The sequence below is a fragment of the Ciconia boyciana genome, chromosome 7, assembly GCF_034638445.1.
Source record: "Ciconia boyciana chromosome 7, ASM3463844v1, whole genome shotgun sequence".
In the NCBI taxonomy this organism is placed as follows: Eukaryota; Metazoa; Chordata; class Aves; order Ciconiiformes; family Ciconiidae; genus Ciconia; species Ciconia boyciana.
The window spans coordinates 46,676,824-46,698,797 of record NC_132940.1 but is presented as its reverse complement, the minus strand read 5'-3'; the positions used below and the strand labels follow the sequence as shown (position 1 = coordinate 46,698,797).

General features: G+C 39.0%; 1 protein-coding gene across 1 annotated transcript in view; it reads left to right on the top strand.

The window, feature by feature from the left end:
* Window positions 1-21,530, top strand: part of PAX3 (paired box 3) — an 83,630-nt gene extending 62,100 nt beyond the window's left edge. The window contains exons 7-10 of the mRNA XM_072867277.1: window positions 6,778-6,943; window positions 8,192-8,406; window positions 20,533-20,779; window positions 21,311-21,530. Of these exons, the coding sequence (XP_072723378.1) occupies window positions 6,778-6,943; window positions 8,192-8,406; window positions 20,533-20,779; window positions 21,311-21,345 (663 nt within the window). The 3' untranslated portion in view covers window positions 21,346-21,530. The remainder of the gene's footprint in view (window positions 1-6,777; window positions 6,944-8,191; window positions 8,407-20,532; window positions 20,780-21,310) is intronic.
* The last annotated feature ends 444 nt before the right edge of the window (window positions 21,531-21,974 follow it).

Sequence of the window (21,974 nt, the reverse complement as noted above, 5' to 3'; positions counted from 1 at the left end):
ACATTTAAGATGTTTCAGCAGATCTTTACAGTTACTCCTGATGTGGTTTATGGAGAATTTATAGTGCCTTTTTTTGAGGCTGTCGCTCTTGCATCATACATAGGATAAAGAAAGAAAATGCTGTGTGCTTTCTTGTAGTAGATAACCCTGTAATTGCAGGGTTTTTTTTTTTCTCCTCCGCCTGGGGTAAAGGAGAAATTCTTATGGGTAAATTAGCCAACTACAAACATATGCAGGCCCAAGAAGACATTTTTAAATGTAAAGGAAAAGAAGGGATGTGATTTTGATTCTCTTTTTCTGGTCCCTGCTGCCTAAGGGCTCAAATTAGTGGTGCTTTAATTTATAAATACACAGTTCAATTTGTTTATTAGTCAATATTTTGCAGAACTAGTCAGCGGCAGTGTTTTAGAAGTATTTGTGTAGGACTGAGTAAAAGTCTTTTCAAAGAAACCTATGAGAGTTGAGTATGTTGGATCGCACTGGGAGGTGGCTGGAAGTCCTCATTCCCTTTGGCACAGCCTAATGTTTTTTTGGTCTGGTTTTTTTTTTTCCTTTTTTTTTTTTTTTAAATTTTGTGTATGGTGGTTTATTATTTTTGTTTGCTTGCTTTAAAAGAACTCTGGTTTCCATCACGTTGGTAATTCTGTGTATCCCAACCAGCATGACTTCCCATCACCATAAAAAACAGCTCCCAGCAGACCCCAGGCAGAGAACCTGCAGCCTTGCTGTGTTCCCACTGGTGATCACAGCAGGTCGTTCTCAGCTGGCTAGCAGCACCGCTTTGGAATGCTGTGAGGAAACAGGCGTACCCATGGCGTGCTTCTGTGCATACGCAGTAGACCTTATTCCTATGAGGCTGGGGGTGTGTGGATGCCGTAGCAAAGCTGATTTGCCAACTAGTTGTTGCTAAGAAGCAATTCTGTTTCTACTCTTTCGTCTTCCTACGGCTGGTTCCTGGCAGTGCTCTCCCTGGAGCTCATCTGGTAACATGGTGAGCCAGGATGGAAATTCACCCTACTGCAAAAAAAGAAAAGGGAGGGAAAAAACCTTTTTTCCTTGCTGTTTTGTGTTATCTGAATGAACTCCCCGTCAGGTCAGGCTGGCAAGCACTGGTGTCGGCCGTCGGCCTGGTGAGAGGGTGAAAGTGCCTGCACAGAGTGCTCTGAAGGTTGCTGAAGTAAATGTAGGTCCAGCATGAACATGGACTGCAGGACTGGGCACTGGGAGTGTCTTTAGAAGTCACACTGCCGTGTTTTGCAAAGGTAACGGAGTCAACTCTGTCCAGGCTGGTGCAGCCCAGCTTCATTAGCAGTTTCCACATTCAGCCTCCCCTCTTCGCAAGACAGTCCCACTGCTTCTAGCACACCCCAAATTCACTCCCTGATGGCACACCCACCAAGGACTCCTGCTTCCAGGATGGTCAGACTTTATTCTGGACATGTGAATTTTGTGGGAAGGGAGAGGTGGGGAATGGGGGGTTGGGGAGGCAGTTACCATGAAAAATACTGTAAGGCAAAAGGGGGAAAAACCAAAAACCCCCTGTCTAAAATTAAAAGTGCTGTTAACAATATATCAGTCTTTTGACTTTGTGTGGTTTTGGCACTCATGCTTGCAATGGTCAGGACTGTATTTAACAAAATATCCCCGGGTTTCCTGCAAAATTCACATCTCGAATGTTTTGCCCTGTTGGTTCAGAGATCTTTTTGCCTTAAAAGCACATCGAGCACTCTGTGTTTATGATCAGACTGTTGAAATGTCAAGGCTAATTACACCAGCGTGTTCCCAAGTGAATAAATGCATCTTTTAAAGAATATCCTGTTGAGATCAACGAAATAAGATGTTGGCATGATCACTTGCAAACTACTTAAAGGAAAAATGATAATAAAAAGCAGGATCTAAATATTGGAACATAGAGATGGGATAAACCTATTAGTTTACCTCATCCATTCTACATCAGTGTAAAATATTTTTTTTATATTCTATTGCAGAGTGGTTTCTTTTTTGGTCAGTCCAGTTCCAAATGCTTGAAAAACTGGAGCCTCCAATACTTACTTCCCTTAAAGGACTATTTTTTCTTTTTTCCTTTTGCTCTGAATTTCATCCTCTTCAGTTCTGTTTTTGAGTGTAAATTTTGGCCAGACACTGGGGTTCAATTTTGTTTCCAAATCATCTGGGTAATTTACATTCCATTTTTGAAAGTGACATAGAAACTAGGGAGCCAGAGCCTCACTAAAATGAATGTGACTTGGCTTCTGGTGCAGACATCACTTTTGGATGCTTGGGTCCCTCAGACAAGCCATGTTTCCTCTGTCCATGTCTGCATTTGCACAGCACCAAGCACAGTGCTGACCTAATTTAGAGCTCCTGCATGTTACACCAACACAAGTAGGTTGTATTCCTTCAGACACAGTACCGTTTGTGTAAGAATGCTATATTTTGAGTCTCCAAAATGCAGTAGCTTGCCTATCCACTGCTTTTGCTTCCATGGGGGATTTGGTGTGGTAGTGGTGATTTGAAGTACTATCTAGGGTTGGTCTGCCTTCCACTGAGATCCATGCTGTTGCTGCTGATGGCAACACACAAGATGGATTAGTTTGTCAGATTAAGTAGATGTAGCTAGTCTAGAGTTGGTTTTCTGTTACGCCCGCTACAGGGTGGCACTTTCTCACAGTGTGACACTTGTGATCTTCACTAGGGGCTGTGTCATACTCAGAGCGTCTCTGCATCCAGGTGATGATCACTTCCTTCTCAGAAGGGAGGTTGCGGGAGAACAGAAGCATCCTATGGGGAACCTGCTAGATTTGAATAGGCCGCTCATAAGATGAGGATTTTATTGTGCTGGTGGAAGTTGAAATTTGCTGAACATAAGAGGACATTGTGTTTAAATCATGTTGGAAATGTACAGGCAAAGGAATGTTTCCCCAGGTGTTTACAATATGTTTCTAAGCAGATGCATTGTCTTGTGGTGGCTAGATTTATTTCTAAGTCTTGGCTGGATATTTTCAAAAATTTTCAGGATTTCTTTACTTAGCGGTAACAGTGCACATGGATTCTTCATGATATATGCCGATTTAAAAAATAAAAAAAAATTTCCTGAACTCTTTCCTGAGAATAAGTCAAGTTAGCCGAATGTAGTCTAAGTGAAATACTATGATTAATAATAAAATAAATCATTTCATTTAACATAGAAAGCATATAACTGCTACTGAATAAAGTTTTGGATCTGACTAATTTTAATAAACATTACATATAATGTAAATGAAATATTTAGGTTTGAGTTATTTAGTTTTGAGTAATTTTTTCTTGACTTTCCAAAACCAATTTTCAACTCTTTAGCTCTCCCATTTAATTTTATTTGTACTTTTTTCTCCTGTCTTAATGTTACGTTATTTCTTCTTTGTGTTCTGTCACACACAACACCTGAAATCTGCAATTACCTGGTATAAAATGGGAGTTAAACACAGTTGGAAACCAAATCTCAAGCCATGTGAAAAGGGTGAGGCCATGACAGTAAACAGTAACAATAATAAAAGCTATTGTGTTAAAACATCCAGAATTACAGATTCAGAGCTTCGGTGTGTTCATTTGTAAAAATATGTGATGGTAGGAGCTGGGACCACACTTATGGTCATTTTAAAGAGAAATTATTTTTAGTATTTTTACAAAGGCTGGTCCAAAGCCCATTAAAATCAAAGGGAAATGAGTACATATGTGGATCGGACCTCTGGTGCTTACTGTAAAGGTGCGGGTTGGTTGTGTGTGGGTTTTTTTGTTTTGTTTTGGGGTTTTTTGTGTGTGTGGTTGTTTGTTTTGTGTTTTGTTTTGTTTTTTTTTTTTAAATGTGCCTCTACCATTCTGTAGTGATGAGTGCGTGTGGTATTAGTGGCAATAAGACTCACTCTGCAGTTTTGAATTTGTTCAAAGGGTTTTGGTGAGTTAATTTTGGACTAACTCCAGCGCTAGTCAGGTGCCATCTGCCTTCCTGCTGAAAGTAAGAAGGCAGGGCAAGTGGCAGATGATGTGTGCTGCGGCTGATGGGGCAGCAAGGCAGTGGAGTGGCAGTGGCTGGAGCCTATGATCCTGGAGCCATGGCTGTGCCAGCAGCATGTGACGTGGATGCCAGTCAAGTAGCACCCGTTTAGCATGTCCCAAGTGCATGGGACTGAGGTGGTAATACACAGCCTTGCTTCTGCACAGCCCAGGCAGGTTCCTGCACCCCTGCGGAGTCCCACTTAATTTAATGGGGGTCCAGGTGGCAACAGAGCTCTGTGCAAGTATGTTCATCGTGGGGCTGCTGTAGACTCTTTGATACCATTGAGTGTGTCCCTTTCAGGAATGTTGAATACATATCTGAGTTCTGGAAAAATGCAAATCTATAAAATGAGCCAAAATCTATCTGTAAATAAAAGCATAAAACTTGGCATTAATGCAAATCACTCACTACTGAATTAAAGTTTGGGATCTGACTCATTTTATTAAAGATCTAGGGCTTGAAGGCAAATGCTTATCTGTAGAGGAAACAAAATCTTGTTACCTCATTTTCCTCAGTGAAATCCACTCACATAGTGTAATTTAGTTAGTGTTCCCAAAGCATTTGAAGATAATCAGATAACCCTCTTGACCTGAAGAAGGGAGAGTGTCATGGAGAAGGCCATAGTTAATGACCTGGGTAGGCTAATTACAACATGCGTTTGCTGTTCCCTGCTCCCTCTCTGACCTCCGTTATCCTTCCTAAGTGTTCTTTGGCTCTTTAGCAAAGCCTCTTCCTCCCTCTTCAGCATGTCTTGCCTCTTTTTCCTTCTCTTTGGTTGTCTTCAAAAGATACTGCCGCAGGAGCGTGAGGCTGGTGGGCTTTGGGAGACATAAGCAGGTGGAAGGAGTCTGTGAGGAGTAAATAAGAAATTTAGACTTAAATGTCAGTGAGAGAAGCAAAGGGTAAGGAGAGTGGTGAAAAAGGATATAGGTGTCTATAGGATGAGAAAGTAAAAAATATTGCTGAATCTAGACCCATCCTCAACTATTGCTCATTGCAGGCCTCGCATCTCCACCCTAGTGCCTTTTCCCTGCTAGCCGCTTTCAGAAATGGTTCACGTGGAGGCAGAGGGAGGGTTAGTATGTACAGCAAAAAACCAAGAGAGGGATTTCTGAGGTAGAACAGAGGCTCCATCTATCCCTCTGTCCTAAATCTTAAACTGGAGTGGGAGTGTGTAATTGAGGAGTAGATGTTGTGGCCAAAGGAGGAGGCAGCTGTGTGAACTGAGCATCTCATTCTGAAGAGGATGAAGCCAGACCAAACTACATGGTGACAGATGGCCCACATCAGAAACCAGATGGCCCAGTGAGTCCCACCACTCCTGCTATGAAATAGCAAGTGGAGGAGAAGCCCACAGTGTAGTCCAAGATGTTGTTACACTCTTATGTAAGGGCCACCCATGGTTTGTAAATGATGTTACACCTAGAAATCCAGTCTGTGATGGCTGATCCGTGGGCTGCTTGCAGGAAGCGTGACAGATCTGTGACCCAACTTGCTTTTACAAATATGTCCACATGTGGCTCATCAGGTAATGTGCCTCAGTGGCTTTCAGGCCAGACTGCCTTACAGGCTGTGCACATGTACCTTGTAACATGCTAACACTCAGTTAAGGTCTTATCTAATTGATAGTATCCATGGATGATCATTGCAGCTGCTTCAGGGTGTACAAGTATGAGTAATTGCTTGTTTACAAACGTGGGTAGCCTCCCTTATCTCAAACAGCCTTTCTTTTCTGTGGTGGTCCACCTCATGGACCTGAGCGCTGTAATCTAGAAGTTGCTCTAAACCTGCCGCAGGGCAGCGTGGATGCACACTGGTCCAAGCACACCTGCTGTGGCTGGTCGCCCGTCCAATTTGTGGCATGTATGATCACTATAATATCAATATTAACCTATGTATTTTGCAACTCTTATTATGTCTGTATTTGTGAAGTCTTGCCTCTTCCTTTCTTGGAGGTAATAAGAGCCATCCAAGACTCGGAAAACTTAAAACATGAACTGAGAATGACGTGAAGGAAAGCAGATTTATAGCTAAAATGTCCCACTAATCCAAAAGCCATCTGTTTGGTACCCTGTCCTGGGAACAGATTTCAAAGTGGTTCTGAAATGCTAATCTAGTACGGAAATTCTGATCTAGTGTTAATGTCAAGTTTATTAAGGGATGTTTTGTGCATATGTGAATACATGAAAACTTGCTGGAGGGATTTGTGTGTTTTGTACGCGGGGCTTGTATTTTTCAAATTAAAAGCTTAAAGTTCTGTTGATCATTAGGGCAATATAGTATCCCAACATATAAGTACAAGCACCTTCCAAAAGTGCATTAAGCGATGCCACTAACTTGTCAGCAAATTAAATATAAAGACGATACAATCCAGACCAAATAGCTTTGGCTGGCACTTAGATCAAATGGAGAGATGTTTTCCCTTTCTCATTAAATCTGGCACAATAAGGATAGTGATTGATAGCTATTAAAAGTGCTAAATCTTGAAAGCATTAGTCAGCTTGTTTCTCAGGAGAGGCTGTATTTGAGAGGAAACTAGGGTTTGGGATTCCTGTGTCCTGTCCGTTGAACCATGGAAGTGTGTGCCAAGGGCTGCTTTCTCGTCCAGGAACTCTGAGCCCAGTGTGCATCTTCTGTATCTCTCTTCTCAGACACTGAATGCATTTGAAATACGATGCCATTATTTCTGATGCACCCATATTAAATGTACAAAAGTCAAATGTCCCTAATTAAAACATTTGTAGGTCTGGTTTAGTAACCGTCGCGCTAGATGGAGGAAACAGGCAGGAGCCAATCAACTGATGGCTTTCAACCATCTGATCCCAGGAGGATTTCCACCCAGTGCCATGCCAACTTTGCCGACGTATCAGCTCTCTGAGCCCTCCTATCAACCCACCTCCATACCGCAAGGTACAGTAGCCAACAGGTACTTGGTTAAAATAGTGTTATTGGAGGTTTCCTGTGTTGATCCATTGTAGAAACATTTTCTTCTCTAACGTAGAAAAAGGGGTGTTTGCTAATTTAGGCTCTGAGTCAGTGAGGACATTGCAAGCCTGTTTATTTTAAACATGTAAGAACTCAGGTTTGTTTTGCTGCAAGAAATGGCTGGTTACATGTGAAGGGTGCTAGCTAGAGAAACAGTAGCCTCACGCACAACAGAGGTGCAGTGTTTGGTAAAGTGATGTACACGCTTCCCTGCTCTTCTGCTGTGTTGGCCTCTTCTGCTGAGAGTGCCCGGCACGGTGGGGAAGGACGCAGCAGTTGCATTCTGTTGCCTTTGTTGCTTTTGATGATGGTGTACTGGAAACTTCTGTGAGTACTCAGAATATTTATCTGATGGTGGAAAAAACCAGCTATTTAGACCATCTTGTTTCACATCAGATAGTAGCAAGTCTCAGTATGGTAAAAATTTGTGTTGACCTTATCAAAAATTCTGTGAACTTTGACGAATCTGGGGAGGCGGGGAACAGAGCTTCAAATCTAGGCTACGCTAGATTTTACTGTTAAAGAAAAACCTTACAGGTGAGTTTTTGTAAGACAAGTTACTGTGCTCTCCTTTCTCCCTCCTTGAGATTTGGATCCCAACTGTTGGTGGATGTTTTTGCCAGGCCATGTTCTAATTAAGGGAATTTTGCAAGGCCCAGGGCTTCTCCCATCCACTGCTAGGTTTACTACAAATCACGGCGCAATTTCTGTGCTGTGACAGGGAGGGGAAAGCCTGTTACCAGTCTTCTAAGCAAATAAAGCTTTTCCTTTTTTATATATATATTTAAAAATATATCTATATACACACACATACACACACACACATATAGTGTGTATATATATGTAAAGTATATTATAGCTTATATATGCTATATATATAAACATAAATTTTCTTTTTAATTTTGCTGTAGCAATTCTGAACAATATGTTCCCACTAAGGATTGTCTGAAAACGGCATGTGTCTGTTGTTATAATTTTTACAGTCTTTTAAGAATTTGTATGTAATTTAACTGGCCAGTTAAATATCTAGCAATATTAAAGACTTACCTTTCTATTTAACCAGTATTTACATGCAGGTCCTGATGCAATTCTGTCAAGTTGAGCTTCACATAATGAACTTATTATACCAGAAAAAAGGAGGAAAACATATCAACATGTTTCTTTTGCTTCTAGCTGTGTCTGATCCAAGCAGTACCGTCCATAGACCTCAGCCTCTCCCTCCAAGCACTGTACACCAAAGCAGCCTCCCTTCAAATCCAGAGAGCAGCTCTGCCTATTGCCTACCCAGCACCAGGCATGGATTTTCCAGCTATACAGACAGCTTTGTGCCTCCGTCCGGGCCCTCAAATCCCATGAACCCTGCCATTGGCAATGGCCTTTCACCTCAGGTCAGTCCTGTGTTTTCAGACAGAGGATTTGCTGTATACCAGAACCAAAGAGTTTATTCCCTCAGGCCACAGTATAATGAATTGCCAAATTTAAACCATAATGTATTCTTTATACAAGCCACATGATTTCAGTTTGCTAGTTTCCTTCTTTTTTTTATTTTTTCCTCCTACTGGCTGAATCGAGAGTCATAGCTTATATTTAATTTCAAGTGATTTATAATGTAATCATGCAGGCTTCATGTTTACATTCAGTTGTCAAGCGTTTGTAATGTACTTCTATTTTCCTGAAGATGCATGGCTAGGTACAGAAAGTAGATCATGTAGTTTTTCTGTAAATAAAATATCTCTTTAAGATAACCTCACCAAGGTTTTACCAAATGGCCCAGGAAAATTACAGGCAAGTTGTATGAGGAGAGTTCCAAGGGCTGAGCAGTGCACATTGAGATGAGCCATAATCGAGTTATAAATACATAAATTAGGAGTATTACTGCTCTTTGGCAATATATAAATGCATGAATACCATAATTGTTTTTCTAATTTGCATGAGCTCTTTTTAGGAAATCATGTTAATAAATTGCCTTGATAATTGAGTGTCAAAAGCTTGGTTAAATTTTTCTACACGCGGCATCTGTCTGAAGCTGACATTATTAGTTAAAGCTTGAATAGATGGTAGTTTATTTTATTAGCGAGAGCTTTGCCCAGGTGCTTGGAAAGAGACGTCCACTAAATTCTGAGAAGTCACAAAGAGGATGCAATCTATAATTACAATCAGGAATCTCTTCAGGGCTGAAAGTGAGAGTTTTAACAGCTTTATCTTCTTTCTACCCTTTTTTCCTCTCAGTGGTTAGAAAAACAGAGAGAAGCTCAGAATGACACAAATGAAAAGTGAAAAGACAATTATACTCAATTACACACTAATCACTGACTATCACCACTGCCTAAGCAGGGAGAGGGCATCCTAATAGGCAGAAAATGAGATTTTAATGGCACAAAGGGTGGCCAAAATAACGACTCATATATCTTTGCCTCCTTCGTTTTCTTCAACTTGTGGTTTGCATCTCGGGAGTACAGTTCCTGGTTCCTGTGCAACGGTGATAACTCTGTGCAGCTGAAAAGTTCAAAGGCACTGGAGTTGAAAAGAATGAATAACAAAGGCAATGAAATAAACATTTTTGCCCAAAGGCAAAAGTTCATAAACCCTTTTTTGTAACAGTAAATGTAATTAAGTTTCACAGATTCCTATAGCATAGAGTGGGGTACAAAACTTTATGGCTAGAAACCTCAGGAAAAAAATACCAACAGAAAAACAAACGGATGTACTTCCAACAAGACTTGAATGGATTTTGTTCTAAAGAATTCTGATTTCTAAATGCAATTCCAACAAAAGCCATGACATTATATTAGTTGCTTCATTTTTTTAAAAATGGCTAGTTTCACAGTGTGCAAGGCTTCCACAATTTTGACATAAACATCTTTTTGGGATTCAGCGTTAATCCATCAAAAATAGTTGTTAGTGTCAGTTTAAATGTATGTTGGTTCTAGCTATGGAAAATGTGATCTTTTTTCCCTTTCACAAAGCTTTTATTGTCTGTGACACAGAAGTGGAGCACAACAGTAAAAAAATCTTGTGGTGTCTCGGCAAAGTGGGACAAAAAAGTGAGGCCAGGTTTCCTCCCCCCAAAGTCTTGCTGATTTGAGGTTTGATATAATCAAAAGGAGATCCCAGAGCAGATTAGATGTCTTTAATCAGTTACTGTGCTTCTTTACACCCAGCCCTGTCTTTACGCTATGAAAATTCGGGGTTTTGTTGTTTTTCCTTAGACTTTTGAAACCTTTTCCTACCCCAGTGCTTAGAGCTCCTGGCCCTATCCTGCAGCTCTTCCAACAGGTTTAGGAGAAGGCTGATCACTCAAAAACTGATGTTGTGTTCATCACTGAATGCAGACAGGAGATTACTTATATCCATTTAGATTTTGAACAGCTTCTTGGCAACTGAATGATTACCTTCACTGGCTGGTAAAGATCTTTCCATCAAACAAACAAACAAAAAACCCAGCCCTAAATTCATCCAGTGTTACCAACAGCTCCTCTAAAACAATTTTGGGGCCTAAACAATGACTGAGACACATGTATAAAATGTATATATGTATAAAATGACGTACCTAGGCTTTGTGTTTATATAAGGGAGTGATACAGCCTCAAATACGTAAATTATGTGCAACAAACTGTGGGACTCTAGCAAAACTGCGATTGTGCTTTATGCCCAAAAGAAGAGCCTCAGACGTCGGTCACGTATGTGCAACGTTACTGTGTGTGAAATGCCCCTTAGTCGTGGGTGTGTCGCAGGGTATCCCCTTGTCACGCTTCCTTGGGGCTCTTCCCACAGGCACCCAGGTGGCTGGCGAGTCAAAAGCCAGTTCTGTGTTGGGAATTTCATGAAGAGAGAGAAACAGGAGTTTTCTTGCTGAGTGGGCACGTTGCAGTGCCCTGCCTGTGTGCGTGGAATTTAGATGAGGAGGAAAGAAGGTCTTTTTACTAGCCGGTGGATTTTTGACCACAATAAATCTGGGTGTGTGAGCAATTAACATAATGTTTCCACCCATCAATGTCCTCTTAGGCAACTGCTCTGGACATACTGTGTGTAAAGCTGAATTTACGGTGACTTTAGTGGGAGGGGGGAGGAGGGGCTTTGTCTGAAGCGCAAATAAACTTTTGTGATTTTAAAAAAACCCCTCAATGTGCAGAACAAAATCTAATATTAAGATTCAGGGGATCATATTCTTAGCAGTCTTAAACCTCCTTTTGCCCTTTGACTTCAGTTTATTCCAAATGAGGGTCTGACACACAGACCCCTGGGGAAGCTTTATTTTCCACACAGAATGTTTCCTTTCTAACTGTTCTTGAGTATGATGGACAAATAAGTTGTTTCAGGCAAGCACTGGGCGAAGGCAGAGGACAAGGGGAGATGGCTAGGGTGCTGTAATTTTATTTTTATCATGTTAGCCATGAACTTGGAAGTTAGAGAAGACTGTATGTTTTGATCAGTTTTAGGAAGTAGAATGCTCCATAACATACCTGTCTTGCAGGCTGAGAAATAAAATGTTGTTGCTCTTGTTTAAAAGAATAAAAGAATAAAGAGTCCCACCTTGTTAATACTATTCAGCACTTTTTAATGTCAAGACAAGATCTGCAGATCTCTTCCAGAAGACTGATTATTCTCCTTGTTCATCTGGTTTACTCGTTACTACCTGGCTGTGGTGAGAGAACCTCTGTCTTACAGACCTGCAAAGGGTTGACTTTTGCAGGAATAAGACAGGGATTAATGTCTCGGGGAACTGGTAGCCAGGAGTGTCCTTGTTTGTATTTCATGAAAAAGCAACCAAACTGCAAGCACGCCATCTCAGCCAGAGCTCTTTAATAATCTCCGTTCTGACATTATATTTAGTGTGTAATATATGTAAATTGCATATTTTTATGTTTTCTATGCCTATTATGCAGCTTCTTGGCTTTCATGCATACGTTTATGGGAATATTGTATTTCCTTTTCAAATTAGGTTTCAGTTGCTCAGTGCGTCTTCTTTTAACAAACATTTGTTAACCCAAAATTATTAGGGAGTAGCATATATATGTGTATGGGTATGGGACTTAAGCATGCCTCTCAATTGGCATGTCACTTTCTGATCCCGGCATTAAGAGTCATCGCTGGTTCTTCCATGGAAAGCAGAGGAGCGACTGCAAAAACACTTGTCTCACAACTGCAGGTGTATGGTCTTACTAGAGAGCAGATTGTTTTTAAGACAGGATATCAATATTTTGAACTGCTTCATTTAAGATAAGGAAAAAGGCTTTTCCGGTGTACATGGGCATCCCTTGACCTTGTCATGTGCTTTTTATTAGTGACAAAGCAGCAGAATTTGCTCTACACCAGGCGGTTTAGGCAGTTTGCTGGTTTTGAAGTGTGCCATTTCGGACTGCTTGTGGATTCAGATTGAGCAGCAATACTCTGCTTGCATTGCTGCCGATGAGGCCACTTCCTTCCTCTATTTAACCCATAGGATACGCAGACTTAAGTAGTACTGCAGTGTTAAGCTTTTACTGGAAAAAGAATAAATGTGCGTAACCTGTCTCCTGTGGGACATAATTTTTTTCTTCCTTGCCCTCTAGAAAACTTCTCAGATCTACTTTTTCCTCTTCCTTGTCATCTTCCCCCATAATTGAGTCAAACCATTAACTTTATTAAAGGCTGCAGTTTCAAAACAGGAAGTAGATTGAATATTGAATGGGTTGTGTGGAAGATCATAACAGTCTTTAACAAAGTTTGCAGTTCTCATGCCATTACCTGGAGCTCAGGAATAATCTTAATAAGAAAATTCCAAACTTTTCTGTGAACAGCAGTAAAGATGCAAGCTGTTTCAAGGTTTCTTTCTTCTACTGTCAAAACATTTCACTGCCTGAGTTTCAGAATCATCCTGTAACTCGTTTTGGTGAGATAGATCTTAGGCAATTGGCTTCTCTTAAGTCTTTGAGAGCACTTGGTTTTCATTAACCTGAAGTATGGATCTGATGGCAGCTGTCGAATCAGTTAGATATGTTCACATTGTCTTGTTAACTCTGCTTTTAAGTGAAACACAGGAACCAGTGGCTAAAAACTTGCATTCCCTCATTAAAAGGGGGGAAGCAACTCTTCATTTATTATAGTTTTTCCTATACCTTCTGTCAAATTACTGTCCAACTGGTTGCTCACAGAAACATTTCATTTGGGTCCAAGTCCCACACCAATGAGAAGCTCATGATCTTTGTCACAATGAACTTGGCTTTGAGAGCTCTTTGCTTAATGACCCAAGAACATGAGACAGGGGTCAGGGATTTCTCTGTGAGGAAGAAAGTTAATTCACATAATATAATTTTCATGAGCATGAGGTTTTTGTGTGAGTTTTTTAAAAAATTATTATTAAATCATTTTTAAATTATTATTTTTTTAAAAAGTTCAGCCAATGGGATTGATTATTCTGCTTCTGGAGTGGGTACAAATAGATGGGATCCAATAGTTTCATAATTGTTATTGTGCAAGAATAGTAACATTTATTTGTTTTGTAAATATTGTAATATTTTAAAAACTATAATTATATATTTATATATAATGTAACATACATAATGAAATATATTAATATAACAACAACAATAAACAGGTGACCTTACATTTTGAATGTTTACTTTAACTTCTGCCTCTGGGTCTATCTCCACCTCTATCCCTGCAATGCCAGAAAAGCTGGGGTGAGTTGGTGGAGCTTCAGCCTTCAAAAAACAGATCTTCTCTTACAGCTCAGAAATCTTACATGGAGATACAAAAAAGCTCTGGACTCGTCTGGAAATTTAGGCCAATTGTACTGTAACTATATGAGAATAAATGTTTAGAAATACAATTAAAAATATAGATATCTTAAATACAAAAATGTAACAGTAAAGTGACACAATATGTATCAAACATATCAGTTTCAGGGTTTTCTTAACCCTTTTTAATGATATTGCTCACAAAACTGACTTATCTGCCTCCATAATAATTTGTACCATTTAGAATATATGCAGGCTGAGTATTCAGTGTCACTGCAGCCCTTAAAATATTTTTTTACTTTTGCTACACGTAGAAGTTCAATTTGAACCACTTGTTAAGTGAAAGTATGAGTCAGCCCTTCATAGAGTATATGACTGGCATGCATTGGCGAACTTCTAATTCTTTAATGTATTTACAAAATAGAAATAAAAACAGGAATCTGAATACTTGCATATTTATTCAATTAAGGACTGGTATATGAATGAGAGCTTTGTAATGAGTAATCACAGATGGCTCACTTGAATCTTTAATTATGCTCTGTATTTTAGATTTCCAAAGAAAGGTACTAAAAATACCACAGCATGATTCAGTGAAAAGCATGTATTGCAGTGGAATCAGAAAGAGCAGAATTTCATCCTTAGCAAAGTCACTCTAGAAAGCCATGTATCCATCTTTAAATGCATCAGGCTCAATTTCCTTGAAAACTTCCTACCTCTCTAGAGATAACTGTTTTATTTTTATCTTGATTTTTTGCCCGTACATCAGTAATAGTAATAATTTTCTTATAAAAGAAAGACTGACTGCTGAGTCAGGATACAAAGAGCCTTCCTCTAGTCAAAATAGAAAAATACTTGTTTTTCCCCAGTGCTGGTTAGAGTAGAGGCCCTGGCATATACATTAACGGGACCCTCATGAATGAACCCTTTATTACTGGCTGGATTCCTCCAGTTATGCTTGTCTGTTATCTTTATCTTTTTTCCCCCACATCTATGGATAATTTGTTGCTTTTACCTAAATGGATAGGATTTGGTAGCAATTTCCTGTTGGTAAATCCAGCCACGTAGGTGTAGATCATGCAATAGCTGTTGTTGCAGGGCCAAACATTGAGTTTGGTGAGAGTCCTCCTGTGAAAGCTTTGTAGATCCCATCCCCTGTCTATCTGCCAGCAAAAAAATTTGAGTACTGTTTGAATTTAAAAAAAAAAAAAGTGTATTTTTTGTTTGTTTTGTTTTCAGAGGGAACAAACCTGTGTATCCCTGTTGTAGAGGGAAGGTGTGTGAGAGCCCAGTTAGATACAGCTGGGCTGGTTTTCATGATGGCCAGAATCCTTCTTTTGTGTTTTGGGTTGAGTAGAAGGTGGGAGAAGAGTTCGCAGGCAGAGGGCAATGTAATCTTAGATTTAGGCTTGTTATGAACTGTTGTATGTAATATTGCCATATTTAAGCATTTAAACTCATGAGTCTACAGTCTCTGAGACTGCCTGAAACAGTTTTGAGATGTTTAATTTTATATATATATACACACTTACATGTATATGTATATATAAATTGTGAGTATATGTTCTTCTTTGGGCTTTCTGTTTTGCTTTTTCAATTGTCTTGACATTTTTGAAGCTTTTTCCATACAACCAGGAGCTAGATAATTAGCTTCTCTTTGAATTATTTTGATAACGTTACCTAGTCCTGTGACTCCATGATCTGGCACCTGAAAAAAAGACACAAGTTCAGTGACAGACTGTGATAATGTTGTGAAGATTAGTAATCTTCTGTAGATAAAAATATAATTCATGAAGGATCAAGTTATCCTCTTAATTACCCTAAATGTACACCAGTGCACCTTCTCTAATTTCAGTGTAGCTACCACTGATGTCTAGTGGTGTGAAATCAGTATGAGGTTTCATTTGATATGAGTATGCAGAAGGTCAGATCATCAGATGTTCAAAGTCAGTGTATTTGCTCCTGTTTTCATTAAGCAAGTACGCGGTTCCCACTGCTTGCCATTTGGCATGAAAATGCTTTCTGTTGGGTTTCTTCATATATTCGTCAGAAATATTAATATATTTAAAATGAATCGGCAACACGGTTCTAAGATCCTATAGGTATAGATCTGTGTAGCTACTTGATTTTAATTAATCTTCTAAAATCTCTCATTCTCATGCATTAGAACCATCCTTTTTGTGTTCTTTCTTGTGCAATATTTTGTTTTTGAGAGATTTTTCTACAGTGAAAAGAGTTAACAGCAGGTAATGCCATTCATCTCGGAAGGAGTTTGAAATTTTCAGTGTTAGTGATGAATGAGGGTATCTGACCCACATCTGTTTTACATTAGAATGGAACATTGCCCTGACATCGTTAGGAGCATTTGTCAAGATTCCCTGGACAGAGCTTCTGTAAATTACATGCTGCAAATGTGTCAGGGTCAGATAAGAGGATATCATTAACTCCACTGGAGTTTACTCATGATTCTGTCAGTTCAACTTAATACGTTAACTGCCAACAATTTTCCTTGAGCTGTTTCATTAAATCTTTCATTCACAGGAGGAGAAAAAAATGTATCACTGTACACAAAAATATTGCACATGTTCTTTTCTCATAAATCATATTAATTGCAGACATGGTCACAAAGCATATTAAATGCAGGCATGCGTAAATGAATTAAAACATATGAGAATTTTATTGTGCTTATAGTAGGTCCTACATCCTAAAATACCAACCACATTAACAGGCATAATGTTTCATTTAAATAGAATAAGCTTTTTCTCAGTTTAATTTTGTTGATAATAGAAGTATTTTCTAATAGCTTATAATGGACCAGATGTTAGGTACATCGTCTTCAAGGCTTTCATCATTCAATTTCTCGTCGTCTTTTTGGATCCTATCCTCAGCCAGTGATGCTGCACTGACCCCACCAGCAAGGGATTTGTCCTAATGAATGTTTTGGATTGCTTGGGGTGTGCTCTCTGAAAACTTTTCTGTAGAGTTTGGTTGTTGCAGTTCACTGTGTTCTCTTTGCTTATTCCTAATTGCACCTTTGTTTTCTAACAGAATGGAACTATTTTTTCAATGATATATACTGTCTTTTATTGCATAAGCTCAAAGGCTATGCGTCAACATTTCTCTGTGTGTTTTTTAAAAAACAAGGGCAAAATATATGTAGCCAAAAAACTTACAGCCTGATTTTTTTGCATTTATAGGAGTTCTTTTCTAAAATAAATTGAATAGTTACAGCAGCATTTGGTTCTAGGTGTTAAATCAGCCCTTGATTTTTCTTTCAACTTCTTTGGGATCCAGATCAGTGAGGCTGACAATTACTACTTTGGCTTTCCCAAAGTAATTCAGAGGGAAGTACCTATTTTCTAGTAATTTGGATGATGTATCGATTGAATGAATTTATTTTCTTCCTTAATTATTGTAAAACAATCAGATCTGTTTACCTATTTAGAACTACGCTGTTTCATACCAGCAGAAGATCTGAGTTGCAAAATCCAGATCTTTGTGTGTCTCTTGTACACCACTAAGCTGAGGGTGCTGAGCATCTTGCAGACATGGCCCATTAATGGCTTTCTAATTGATTAGGTAAAAGTCAGCCATGCCCTTCCTGTAACTCCTTGTATGGGTGATAAGGTCATTGCACATACCGTATGAAAGACTTCTGCCCTAAGGCTACTTCCCTTATAGCTTTCAAAACAGACATGACCAAAAATCTAATTATTTAGATACTAATCAACTGCAGGATGATTCTGAAGGCCTCCGAAGAAGATCTTTCTGAGAAGATGGTTACTGTTCAGACTTCAGTTTTCTCCACCTCCAAGACAGAGAGCTGTGTCAGTTCTGCTCCAAAGTGTCTATTAGGTGCATATGCACTTAATAGAAAGATGCCTAAAGACTGGTATTATCTGATTAATTTAAAATTTTTAAAGTAAATCTCATCAAACGCTAATTTTAGTTTGTCAGAGAAGATAAATTTCTATCCAAATATAGATGCTACCAAAATTTGAGTGGCTTTTGAGATCGTGTCTGGATCCAGCTTTAAATTTCAAGGCTAATCTCTAACTCTAAAATAACTTCCAATCCCAAAGTTTTTGAGCTCACTGTTTTTGCTGGCAAAGTCCAAATAATGTTGTCTTGGGCTCTATTCTGTTGAAAATATTAAACAGAAAAAAGCTTAGTTAAAGTACAAAGATGGTAAAATAGCTATTTGCCCAACTCAGCAATTGGTCCTAAAAGTCCAGGTAGAGACAGCGTGTGATGTGAGAGTGTTCAGGCAGAGAAGATTGCCATCTGGACTCCAGCGGGGCCCCGAGGGCAATGCGAGCCCAGCCCATTCTCCCTGCTCTTGAACTTGGAACAGAATGTGGTAAAGCCCCATAAATATCAGTATTGCATAGGTGCTATGCAGGAATGGAAAGGGCTGTGCACTTATTTCAGATTTCTGATAAACCATATGTGTTTTAAACTGTAGTCAAAACCATGATACTTGTGCCAACATAAATATTTTCCAAAGTAGTAATTTTCAATGTAAATGTTTAAGTTAAGCTATGTTTTTTGTGGATCTTTCTCTTCTTTCAACTCTATTAGTGTTAATTTTAAAGGACAAGGATTAATATAACCTAAATGAATATAGGTTCTAATATTGTATCCTGCTGATGCAATGTCAGATCATTAAGCATGCTAGATTTTCAGGACCATATCATTCTCCAAGGGTACAAGAAAAATATTTGTGATTCCTAAAATGGGAAAACTTACTACAATAATCTTTGGAAATTTTAATACTTTTCAGGAACCAATTTTTAGAAGAAAAAGTTGAGAGCCTAGTTATTTCAGTTTTAAGGGAGTTTTGGGACAAATGCTGTGCAGGTTGCTGTGCAAATAACATGATTTTTTCGATCTGTGGTGATTCAAGAGATTTTTTAAATTGTTTTTTATTAACCTCAAATTCTTTTAACAGATTATTGAAAAGATTATTTGAATTAAATAGAAAATATCTTATAGCCTGAATCAAAATTATTCTTTTGTGTTTTTAACTTAAAAGTTGTAAGATTTCAGTATCTAAATGAAGTCTTTTTATATATTTTGAAACTTCTTTTTGCATGAATACTTCAGTTTGTGAAACATTCAGAAAATATCATCAATTAAACTAACGTTTTTCTGTTTAGTGAAACAAGTGAACATTCTAGTGCTGTAAGTAGTAATTAAACTTCTTTCTCAGCATTTTTTTTTTTTTCAGTGAGATGTCTTGGGTGCATGTGATGCAGAGATGTTTTGAGTTCTTGACGCAGGTATCGGGGTGTCTCTTTTTGAAGTACTCTGCTTGTGCGTCTTGCTCTTTTCCTTATCAGACATGTAAAACCTGGATAGGTCTTCCTTCCTACTTAAGTCATGATCCCTGGGGCTTGTTTTATTTATTTATTAAAAAACAAACAAAACTCAGAGCTGGGACCACAAGCTCCCTCCAATAATAATCCCTTTTCTTTTATGATGGAAAATTAATACAATTCAAGAAGGAACATCAGAGCTTCAGGAACCAGACATGTTCATATGAGTGTAGATTTATTCTTTACAAAATCGACTCCAATTTTAATAATTTATTTTTAGTTTATCGTAAGAAGTGCAGCAAAGCAAAATTATTATCAAATAGCATATGTCAGATATTTGTAATGCCTTTTTGGAGGAAGAACAACCTGCAAATTATCAGAATATGCTGTTTTGGCAGAAGCTGTACGCCATCCATCCGTTATAAGCTGCAGACTATTTCTCAGGCTTTGAAGTGCAACTTATTCCAGCAGAAGCAAGCAATTCTCTCAGTTGTACTTATTTTCAAAATGTGCTATAGAGATGTGCCAGGAAAGGAAATGCACACCAACCTATAGTGTGAGTGATTTTTGTACAACAATAACATCACTGTATCTTCCCTCACTCCTGCCTGAAAGCACAGGTGCTTTTGAATTATTTTTTTTTGCTTTTCTACTGGGAATTATGGCCTAGAGGGCTGGGCTTTTATAGGGACAAGCATGTATTTTCCAGTAGTCTCTTTTCAACTAATCTTGACTGCTGATTTCATAACTGTTCATGTACAAGCAGCTTATTAAAGGAGTCACAGTCAACTTGAAGCTGGTCTGGAATGCCAGACCATTTCTGTTGTGTCCTCTAACTCAGAGGATGAGGTTGAGAACTGGCGTTATGACCAGCGCTTTACTCTTTCACTTTCATTTCTTCACAGGCACACACGGCATGCAGTTGCAGGAGTTATGGCTGCTCTGCCCCTTCTCCGCATATTCATGTTGTTCTGGGTGCTGGGATTCTTTGTTACTTCCCATGGTAGTGTTGCTGTGATCCGCTCCAAATTAATTTCATTTTAATGACTGCTGATCTTGGGGGAAAAAAATAAAATTGTGTGAGCTTTTTCACAGCTTTTCTGTGTTTGTAGATCACACAGGACAGCATGGGTAAAGAGCTGCTGCTTGCTTTTTATTCTCTTATAATTGAGTCCTCAAGGAATAAACATCTGCAGAGATCCCAGCTGGGGCATGGGATCAGGCACTCTAAAATCACAGAAGTTTTTAAAACAATTTTTCCTTGGTATCACTTTTTATTGCTTGTTAGCCATCAGTTTTTATTTTGGTGGATGATGCAACCAAATTCCACTTCCTCTTTGGATTAGATACTCAAAGCATAGTTTGAATACCAAGTCTACCTATTTTAGGAAATCAAATGATAGACTTGAGAACTCCTGTGGCTCTGTAAGTGATACAGTTCTTCATGTATTTTAACTCTTTCTATTATTCTGCCTTGTAGGTAATGGGACTCTTGACTAACCATGGTGGTGTGCCTCACCAGCCCCAAGCTGATTATGCCCTGTCCCCTTTAACTGGGGGCCTGGAGCCCACCACCACTGTCTCAGCCAGCTGCAGTCAGCGGCTAGATCATATGAAGAGTTTAGACAGCCTGCCTACATCCCAGTCCTACTGTCCACCGACCTACAGCACCACGGGTTACAGCATGGACCCTGTCACAGGCTACCAGTATGGACAATACGGACAAAGTGAGTAGTGGGACATTGGCACTGTGAAGTGCAATACTGTACCAGTTTATCAACGGTCTGTACGTTCTGTCTGTAACAAAGAAAATTGTGAGCAGAGATTGTAATGGCTGAATACTACTTCTCTCCACAGCCAAGCGGAGTGCACTGGTGAGATAGCTGATTGTTCAAGCAAGATTTCTCCTGCATAATTATTTTCTTAAGTGATGTCAACAACATCTTGATGTTATTAATTGTTGAGACATGAAACCTGATTGCCATTAGGTAAAACATAAGGGTTGTCCAAAATGAAATAACCACTGGCATTCCACTATTAGAAACACATGTTCTTAATGAGGTCAGCTCAAGAATCATTACAGTATATAATCCCAGATACATAGAGTTTTGTCAAACTTGTCCTAGGAATAAAAATATTAGTCCCTTTCCTTTGATATATCAGTATTAAATATGACAATGTCAACCTGTAGTTGGCATGGCCCCATGCTGTGAGGTTGTCACAGCATGACTTAAAAAGCTTCTTTTGCTTTTTTGCAGGTGCCTTTCATTATCTGAAGCCAGATATTGCATAAATGAACTGTCCACTTCAAGTTAAAGCTGGTCTTGTTTTCCGGTCTCACTCCAAGGCTTGGATACGAGGGATCTTCTCAACACACTGCAGTCTAAACTGGGGCAGTCGCATTGAGAGAAGCAGGCTTGTTTATGTTCTCTCCAGTCATAGCTTTTAGTAGACTTTTGAAGGCTGGACAAAGCTATACAGAAGACAAAGGCCAAAAGCAATAATGAATAAATAAATGCGACATGGTTCATTATGAGTGGGTATACAAAACAGAGCAGTATTTAATATCACTGCCTGGCAAAACATTCCATTTTTTGTTGTTGAAATTAACGTGCATTGATTGGGACAAATGGAACATTTTGAAACTTAGAGCAGCTAAGCTCTGTGTACTCTGACTCATCTGACATCCAGTGCTGACTTTAGTCTAACTTTAAAACTGCTCAGTTTCTGAAGCAAGGGCAGGAGAACCTCCTTCATTTTACACACTGGAAATTGTCATCAAGAGGAAATGTCACAGTCCATAGGAAGCTAGGATAAGTGCGAAAGACTTCCTCAGCAACTTATTTGGTTACCTTACCATGCTTTTGTAATCATGTTGTCAATAAATGTCACTTATAAGTTTTGCTTTACCAAGAGATGAGA